This window comes from Lupinus angustifolius, chromosome LG19, assembly GCF_001865875.1.
Source record: "Lupinus angustifolius cultivar Tanjil chromosome LG19, LupAngTanjil_v1.0, whole genome shotgun sequence".
NCBI classification, from domain to species: domain Eukaryota; kingdom Viridiplantae; phylum Streptophyta; class Magnoliopsida; order Fabales; family Fabaceae; genus Lupinus; species Lupinus angustifolius.
In genome coordinates this window covers 16,625,108-16,634,548 of record NC_032027.1, presented here as the reverse complement: position 1 = coordinate 16,634,548, position 9,441 = coordinate 16,625,108, and the positions used below count along the sequence as shown (strand labels likewise).

Below are 9,441 nucleotides of genomic sequence, written 5' to 3'. Positions count from 1 at the left end.
CTTTAACGAAGATAGATAGAAACAAAATAATGTTGAGGAATGACTGTTTAATGGACAATATTTGTTATGAGATGGATTGCTTGTGGAAGTATTATAGGACAATATGGGAATAGAATAACTGCACGCTATTAAGCATCTTTCTCTCGGGTTCGAATCTTCTGAAGACAGGTACTTTCCCCTTCACATTCTAGTATAGAGGGTCCAATGCCGAAGAGGAATCAAATTCCTTTCTCTTAACTTGGTGGCTGAATCAATTTGGTTAGTTTGTTTATTTAGTTTTATCAATTTTTACACAGATTTAGAGGGTGAGACTTAATCTCATTTGGCTTGCTCTTTCTGAGAAATGCTTTTAAGGGGTTTGAAAAAATGAGTGAGTATGTGTATTATATAAGAGAAAAAGATGTATAAACTAATAGTATAAGAGATTTATATATTGTTACTGCATCATCCATTATTCATCTTTTATTATTGTTAATTCTTAAATAAAAGTAATATAAATGAATGGTGAATAATAGATCCCTATTTTATCTACTAGTTTCGGGCATGACTAGCCTACAAAGCACTACTCATGTATGGAAGCATTAAAAATACAAAATAATATGTTAGGTGAGGAGAACGAGAGAACTTTAATTTTGAAAACTATGAGCAAGTATTTTTTTGTGAAAAAGAACTTCATGTCTAATTATATTTTTGTTAAGATTAAATTACACTAGTATATTTTGAGATTTAATGAAATTGTATAAGTCGCTATTTCAATTTTACACCTATACAAACCATTATATAAATATATTACAATGGAAATTGTAATTAAATTTAACTTTTAGGATGTTATTGTCACTTACACTTTTGTTAATGTATAATTTTATATTCCTTGAACTTCAAAGTGCAAATCTTCAGGAAAGGTATTCTAAGATAATAATTCTGGCATTACCTTTTAAGTCAAATAATAGTTAACTAGAGTTCATCTCAAAGTTATGACTTTTCATAATATAACATTATATAGACACATGATAATGTTATTTCTATTATAATAGTATATTATCAATATTATTATATAATATAATTAATTAGGTTTTTTATGGGCTTTAATTGTTATTTTAGATGACCTCTTAAGTTAAATAAATTTTAAAAAAGTCTTAGTCCGATTTATTTAAGAAAAAAATCTAATATAATCTAACCTATTATAAACTAGGGAATAAACATTTGATAAGCAGGTATGACAAGTCTATGGCCTGGTTAATACAACGTGTCTTGTTCTTACAAGTTCAGAAAATATCAAACCTATGTTTAAAAATAGAATCATATGATAGCTTTAGTTCAATTTTAAAATATAAGTTAATTATTTTTTTTATATTTATATAACTTTATCCTGTATGTAAAAAATTTCCTGCGATACATGAGATTCTTATTATTTTAAATAATTTGTGTTGGGTAATATAATTCACTGGGAAACAATTATAATTTACCTATTTCAACTTAATTTGTGCTTTAAAGAAAATTTCACATTGCTCTGAAAATTTTCAATATCTGAATTCTGAAGAATTTTAAATTAAAATATTCGCCAATCTAAACTAGTCATTAGCGAATTGTTGCTCTAGAACTTTATTTAGTGCAAGCTGCAAAATTTTGATGCGATTAATCCAAATCACTTTTTTGGATGTGGTCGTGAATATTTCTGTGAATAATTCCTGTGTGTTCCCTTTCTCTAATAACTTGTGTTGTCTGATTCTCTTTGGTGCAATGTAATATATTTGTTTCTGAATTACTATTGTCTCTTTATGACTTTATCCCAGGCTGTGTTAAATTCCATTTCATTGCTTACTTGAGCAGGAACTCCTTGTTTCCGTGGATATGGAAGACGCACTGGAGAGCGTAGGAGGAAGTCTGTACGTGGGTGCATTGTCAGTCCAGACCTCTCTGTTCTGAACTTGGTAATTGTGAAGAAGGGTGACAATGATTTACCAGGTTTGACAGACATTGAAAAGCCAAGGATGAGGGGTCCTAAAAGAGCATCCAAAATCCGTAAGCTGTTCAACCTGTCAAAGGAAGATGATGTGAGGAAGTATGTAAACACATACCGGCGAACATTCACAACCAAAAATGGTAAATTTACTAATCTTTGTTGGTTCTATTTAATTTTTTCCTGCCATTAAGAAGAAGGGTTGATGGGATGATAGGCTTTTCTAAATGAAAAATAGCATATTGAGTGTAACCCAGTTAAGAAGTCATCCATTTCAATGTTATAGTTTCTAGCCTGAGTAATATATATGCTTGGTTGCAGGGAAAAAGGTGAGCAAAGCTCCAAAGATACAACGACTGGTCACTCCCTTGACACTTCAAAGAAAGAGGGCAAGAATTGCGGATAAGAAGAAGAGAATTGCGAAAGCAAAATCAGATGCAGCAGACTACCAGAAACTTCTGGCCTCCAGATTGAAGGAGCAGAGAGAACGCCGCAGTGAGAGTCTGGCCAAGAAGAGATCAAGGCTGTCTAGTGCTACCAAGCCATCTGCCACAGCATAGGCTGCTTTAGATACGGTGTGAAGTTTTAATCTTCGACTTCGCCCTGGATTTTGTTAGTGTTATTTAACCATACCTCTGTCATGGTATTTTACCTTTCAAATACTGCTTTTTAAAACAGTTCTCTAAGACTGTGTTTGACAGTTCAATAGAATATAAGTATTTATCTCGTTGGATTACCGAATTAGCCCCCTTTTCATCATCCTATTTTCTTATTGTCTTTCATGTTATGATTAAACATCTGATATCTTAGAATCAAAGGACAGTATAGGTATTAGAAGTTAGTTTAATGGTGTAAGGTTTCGTTGAATCCTCATGAATTATACAAGCAAAAGGAGTCATGTCTTGGAATGCATTATTTATGCGTGGTCAATATCACCTCAAATCAAAATGGCGTTATATACACTGTTTTTGCTTAAATTAAATTTGAATTTAAAAACTGGACCATTGATTTATTTTTGTACACATGTCAGAATTCATATGTAGTATTTCCTTCTCAGGTAATGAAAACAGAAGAAGAATTATATGTCCAACAAATTCGGATTTTAATTCTCAAACAATCATATTATACCAATTATACCAAGTAATGTAAAAATATTATTTTATATTAGGTGGGACTTTTTAATACAAGTTAGCACAATTGGAATACAAAAAAGGGACAGATAATTTCCCTTTAGTGCCATGAGATCCTTAATAAGTTTAATAGGTTTAAATGTGAAATTGTTTAGTCACACTGAATAATTTTAAATATAATTAATAAATTTTATATTTAAATAGATAATTACATAAATATGATTTTTTTTATATAATTTATAATTATGTATAATTAATTTTATATAATTTATAATTATGTATAATTTTATTTAAACAACTCTATATTTTGTGGACCAAATTAAAACAAAACGATTGAGTATTTTCCATTTTTTTAAAATATGAAGTAAATTTACTCCCCCAAATTATTTCGGTTTAACTGAATTTAGCACACTGAAATTTCCCAGTTCAAAGCAGTTTAAACACTCGTTCAGCTAAGACTATAAATCATAGCTATTTTAAGTCTGATCAACAATTAGATTTGTCCAACTGTCTGGTCTGATTCAGACAAACCGGCTGCCTCTAATATATCTAACAAGTCATAACATGAATTACTAAATTAATCAATTATACTCATCTCATGACTAAATTGATAAAAAAATTTTTATTCATATAAAGAGCGGCAAGAGCATTAACAAAAAAAACTAAGAAGCATAGGCTATGAACATTAGAGAATTGATAGTTATCTCTAAAAAAAATTGTCTCATTTTAACGGAGAAGAATTCTATGGAACAATAAAGAATTATTTCGATCCGGTTATAATCAAATTTAATCACATTCACAAAGTTACTATTTTTAGAGTCATTATTACATCCAAATCAAGAACTTGTGGGGTCCGAACCAAATTTAATATTTGACACTTGGATCAAGCAGCAGTGAGAATAATTTTGCTTTATTTAATGAATTTTTTTGCTTGAGTAATGGGCTAATCAAAATAGAAAATAAGCCGACGAGTAACATTATTTCACTAACAAATTAATTTAGAATATATTATCAATCATAAATATGTAACGGACGTTGTTCAAATGGTACATGCTTAATTCTCCTTAAACAAGGTTTCAGGTTCAAATCTTGTGGATGAAAAAAATGTCTGCTAAAAGAGCTAGCTTCACGTGCTTATAAATATTTTCGACTCGGATAAGATTACAAGGATACCTATGAGAATTATAAATGATATATATGAAGTAATTGGTATAATATGAAGTCTAAGACATGAGGACCATTGATCCATATATGAAGTTTAAATCTACACTTTTTGTATGGTTGCCAATTTTTAATATAATTTAGAGTAAATTATAATGAGAAGTTTTTCACTTATATACAACTCCTAATTTTTTGTATTTTTATTGCACTGACCACCCGTACATAAAAAATAAGTATAATCTTTTAAATAAAAAATATGATAAATGTAATTAAGTTAAACAAAACATGGTATATTGCGGAGACAAATCCAAATAAAATACAAATCAACGTATCTGTATTATTTTTTGTTACAAAATGCATCAACAATTCTAAAGAGATATTGTTTAAATCGTTCTTATACTATATCGTAACGAACCAAAAATAATAAAGTGATATGACTCATATTATTTGGACTTGTATTCATAGTATAACATTTTTTGTTTAACTAAATTGCATTTTGTCGCATTTTTTGGTAAAAGATTACATTTATTTCTCATGGAGGGGTGATGAATATAATAATAGTATAAAAATTAGGAGTATTTGTGTAGATATAAAAAAATGAGAGGTAGTGTATGTAACTTCACTACAACTCAGGAAGTGTAAGTGTAATTTACTTTAGTAAGATGACAGTATATTTTTGTTTGGATAATTCTAACTTTAACCCATTTAGAGAAAATACACCGCATGTGCCGACTTTCCATTCATATCTACACATGATATACGAGAATAGCAAGTAAAAAACACTCAGATACATTATCCGTAGCTAGTATTGTATTTTTGTCGCAAATTTCATTTCACTGTATAGCAACAACAGTCTCTTACTTATCAATGAAGAACGTGGCAAATGGTCTAATACACGTGGCAAATGGTCTAATACACGTGGCAAACCTATGCACAAGTGGCAACACATTGTTGTGCCACCTTTTTGTTTCTAATAACATGCAGTTTTTTTGGACATCAACATAGCATTCAACCTTTAATAAGTGTTCAACATCCTCAAATTACTAGAGAGAAAAACAAAGTAACCTAAAGTACTTGAAGAAAAATTAGATATGGCAACCATGTTCATAACAAGAAACGCTATCTTCCGTTTCTCAAAGTCATTTTCATTTGCTTACACACCTTCACTTTCCCTCAGGTTTTCCCAAAAACCCTTCAGGGTTGTCTTCTCTTCTGTTTCCAACCACTCAAACGTAAGTTCATCATGTTAATTACTTTTTTCTTTAATATTTTTGATGAGTGTAATATTTATGCACTTTCGGTGTAAAGATTTATACACAGTTGCTATATCATCTATCATTTGGTTCACTTTTTAAATTTGTCAAATGATCATTAAAAATGAATCATGGATGATACATGACAATATGTAAAAGTCAGTGCATTATTCTTTTTCTCATTTTTCATACTTATTTGTAGATAATATTTTGTAGAACATTGGAGGATTTATATAATTATGGGAGGATATCAATGTATTATGTGCTGTTTCAAAGTAGAGTCAAGGAATGCGTGTATAAGAGAATTGTAGGCCCAAATGTCAAAATTTGTCACGCAAATATTTCCTTAGTGATAATGAATAATATTTATTGAGTAATTAATAATCATCATAATACAAAACATTTTTTAATATATTTCCGTTTGCCCTTTATTTCAAGGTTTTACATTTTTATGGGACGGGCTTAGAAGTATTAGTAATATAGTTCTTGTGGTAACATTTCATCACGTATTTAATTTTTCTTTATTATGATTTGTGCTTATATTTTCATCTTTGGGTAGTGGGGAAATGCAGCAGAAGGATCAAGAGATTCAAGAGGTGATAGTTGGGTATACGATTCTACAAGTACAAGACGTGAGGCAGAAGCAAGAGAGAATGATAGAGTGAAAGAGGGAGCATATGAAATGAAAGAAAGAACCAAAGACTATGCAAATGATGCAAAAGAGAAGACAAAGGATGTGGCTGGTTCCATGGTTGATAAAGCCAAACAAGGTACTAAAATAATAACTGATTAGAAACTATATTTTCAACATTAAAGATTTATGCTACTACAATGGATTACATTATATATATAAGATTTTTAAAATTCAAATTCAAGTAACAATAGCTTTCCAATAGTACAAGAATCTTGTGAAGTGAACGAATACGAAAATGAGTAAGAATATATGTCTACCTTACATATGATTTAAATGCGTTTGAGATTAATTAAAGTAAGGGTTTACTCTTACCTACTAACTTTACATGAAAAATATGAATGAGAGTTTCTTTCTTTTCTTTTCTTTCTTGTGTTTTAAGGCTAAAACTATAAAATGAATATAATTAATAAGGATATAATTGTCATTTTATTTTGTGTTTTCTTTGTTTGTCACACAACCCCTTTTATTACTAGAGAGTCGGCCTTACCCCTCACCCAGTATGCCCAATCATGGCCAGGTTTGAATAGAGTTGGGTTTCATCGAGTCTGAAATCGGGTTTGGGTTCAAATATTAGACCCGATCAATATTTAGGGTTAGGTAAAAATAGAGCATGATCCATCTCATGGTCTTAATCCATCCCAACCTGACTCATGATTTTATGGAAAATGTCATATACCCTTCTAACAAATTAGTCTAAAAATCATCATAACCTCTTATGAAGTTAAGTTGACATGTGTTTCAACTAAAGTATGTCATTTTTTTATAATCAGAAGATTTTTAGGTCAATTTATTCGGGGTGGTATGTCCCTCCTATACCAAAAAAAATGCTAAGTAATTGACTAATCAACACTCTTCCAGGCACAAATAGAGCCAAAGAGTATGCACACGAGACAAAGGAGGAGGCTAAGGATGCTGCAGGAACAATGGCTGACAAAACCAAAGAGTATGCAGAAGAGACAAAGGAAGAGGCCAAGGATGCTGCAGGAACATTTGCTGAAAAGACCAAAGAAGGTGCAAACAATGCAACAGAGAAAGCAAAAGAGTATGGCCATGAGGCAAAGGAAAGAACCAAGGAAGGGGCTAATAAGGTGGCGGATACAGCCGGATATATGAAGGATAAGGCTAAGGATGGTGCATATGGTGCAAAGGAGAAGACTAAGGAGGCGGCGGGTTCGGCCACCGAGACGGTGAAGAATGTAGGGGAGAAGGCAAAGGAAACGGTGAAAGGAGCATGGGAGGCAACAAAAGATACCACAAACAAGATTAAGGAGAAAGTGGTTGGGAAAGATGATGATGATGATGATGAAGAAAAAGATGGAGTAGTGGTAGGGTTGGATGAGGATGTTGTGGAATTGAAAAGAGGTGGGAAGGGTTATGGTGAGAGCAAGGATTATTAGAGGAGAAAAAGTGGCTTATGAATTCTTGCTTTTGTTTTAAGTTACTTCTCAATATACATATAAAGTTGGACATATAGTCTAACATGTAAGTTAAATAATCTTGTTTGGAGTTAAGATGGAATTTGACATCTGAAACTTTTCAGTTTCATATCCTAAATGGTATATATGTTTTATATATATGTAGGTTGGTTCTGTTGTTCCACTTACATTCTATTTTCATTTCATTCTACTACACCTGGTTTCATTCCACCCCTCCGAATGTCCACACACCATGGATATTAACCTCACTCTTTGTATGTATTTATAAAAATTGTCCAAGTATTTGCTACAAATTACTAGTGGATGAGTACTGAATGGAGATGATAGCATGTGTTCTTCAAATTTAAATAGTTGTTTGTAGATCATAAATTACTATAATATCACATTACTTGAGAGGATCTCCTATATTTTTTTATATATTTTGCCTAGGGTGACATTAACAACCAAAATACCCAGGCCATTAATTTTATGTTGAAAGGTTAAAATTCAATCTCAATTTGAACTCGACAATATTTAAGATTGAGTGATGAACAAATTTTACTTCTTTCAACTACGTTACACGAACAAAAATTCGCAGTAAAAGATGTGTTCACTTCAATAAAAGATGTTACGAAAATGAAGTTGAAGAAGATAAGTATCGGTTAATATGTGTTTACTTCAATAAAAGATATTACAGAAATGATCATTTTGTGTTGGCTTCTGAAGTCAACCAATGCTTTTACATTCAAGATTCTCTTTATTCAAATAGAAATTATGTTTGGAAGAATATTCATGAGACTATTTTGATATGAAAGAGGAATCACATTTAATAATCATCAAAACATGTCTACATCTACAAGCAATGTACAAAGCAAAAAGCAAGATCAAAGGATGAATTCCCTTTCAAAAGAGTCAGATCACAACTATAATAGGAAATCAAACTAAAGGAGTTATGGATGAACAAATTTGTAAGAAGAAAAAGATCACTAAAAGGTTGAGAAGATTGCAGGGTCTGCAACAGCAAAGGAGGCTTGGGATGTGTTGGAAAAGCATTATGCAGGGGCTGCTCAGTTGAAGAAAATTCGGTTACAAACAATGAGGAGGCAGTATGAGCTTATGCAAATGGATGAGGGAGAAAGAATTGCAGATTTCTTCACAAGAATCATAACTCATGTGAATGGAATGAAGTCGTGTGGTGAAAGAATGGAGGATGCTGCAATTGTTGAGAAAGTCTTGAGAACCGTGACTCCCAAGTTTGATCATGTTGTGGTGGCAATTGAAGAATCAGGGAGAATGAGAATTGAAGAACTACAAGGGTCTCTTGAAGCACATGAGCAGAGACTCAATAAAAGATTAACGGATAGGCCCTCTCACCAAGCCCTGCAAACTCAAACATCAACAAAGAGAGGTAATTTCAATGTGAAGAATTTCAATAAGAGCTCAAGCAGGACTTGGGACTCAAAAGGTGGATCAAGAAAGGGAGTTGATTAGCAAGATCAATTCAGTAGGAGGAGTGATGGAAAACAATCCAAGAACTGGAAGAGAAAGACTGATAAGAGGAGAATAAAGTGTTACAATTGTGACAAACTAGGACACTATGCCTCTGAATGCTATGCATCAAACAAAAACCAGCATCAAGTGAAGCAGAATCCTGAAGCAAACCTTGCTAAGGAAGAATATGAAGACCTTGATGATGAGGCAGTTCAGCTAATGATGACAACAATCAGCAAACTCAGAAATGATGTATGGTACCTTGATTCAAGGTGTTCCAATCATATGACGGGACACAAGGATTGGCTAGTAAACTTTGATCCAACCAGAAGAAATA

General features: G+C 31.9%; 2 protein-coding genes across 4 annotated transcripts; both read left to right on the top strand.

The window, feature by feature from the left end:
• Nucleotides 1,800–2,699, top strand: LOC109334145 (40S ribosomal protein S6-2-like). The gene is made up of 2 exons (XM_019569728.1): nucleotides 1,800–2,103; nucleotides 2,282–2,699. Exons 1-2 carry the CDS (start codon nucleotides 1,992–1,994, stop codon nucleotides 2,518–2,520), a joined length of 351 nt encoding a protein of 116 aa, XP_019425273.1. The 5' UTR covers nucleotides 1,800–1,991; the 3' UTR covers nucleotides 2,521–2,699.
• Nucleotides 5,277–7,787, top strand: LOC109334143 (desiccation-related protein PCC3-06-like). 3 transcript variants are annotated; one of them, XM_019569726.1, is made up of 7 exons: nucleotides 5,287–5,483; nucleotides 6,064–6,094; nucleotides 6,125–6,274; nucleotides 7,057–7,100; nucleotides 7,167–7,292; nucleotides 7,359–7,498; nucleotides 7,552–7,787. In XM_019569726.1, exons 1-7 carry the CDS (start codon nucleotides 5,343–5,345, stop codon nucleotides 7,577–7,579), a joined length of 660 nt encoding a protein of 219 aa, XP_019425271.1. In that variant the 5' UTR covers nucleotides 5,287–5,342; the 3' UTR covers nucleotides 7,580–7,787. The 3 variants fall into 3 exon arrangements, with proteins under 3 accessions (XP_019425270.1, XP_019425269.1, XP_019425271.1); XM_019569725.1 differs by having other exon boundaries at nucleotides 5,277–5,483; nucleotides 6,064–6,274; nucleotides 7,359–7,465; nucleotides 7,559–7,787; XM_019569724.1 differs by having other exon boundaries at nucleotides 5,277–5,483; nucleotides 6,064–6,274.

What these genes read in the sequence shown, in the direction of transcription:
- LOC109334143 (XM_019569724.1), top strand. Translation starts at nt 5,343, where the DNA reads ATGGCAACCATGTTCATAACAAGAAACGCTATCTTCCGTTTCTCAAAG. An exon ending in CACACGAGACAAAGGAGGAG is followed by an intron (nt 7,101 to 7,166) that starts GCTAAGGATGCT and finishes ACAAAGGAAGAG; the next exon opens with GCCAAGGATGCTGCAGGAAC. An exon ending in GGGAAAGATGATGATGATGA is followed by an intron (nt 7,499 to 7,551) that starts TGATGAAGAAAA and finishes ATGTTGTGGAAT; the next exon opens with TGAAAAGAGGTGGGAAGGGT.
- LOC109334145 (XM_019569728.1), top strand. Translation starts at nt 1,992, where the DNA reads ATGAGGGGTCCTAAAAGAGCATCCAAAATCCGTAAGCTGTTCAACCTG. An exon ending in AACATTCACAACCAAAAATG is followed by an intron (nt 2,104 to 2,281) that starts GTAAATTTACTA and finishes GCTTGGTTGCAG; the next exon opens with GGAAAAAGGTGAGCAAAGCT.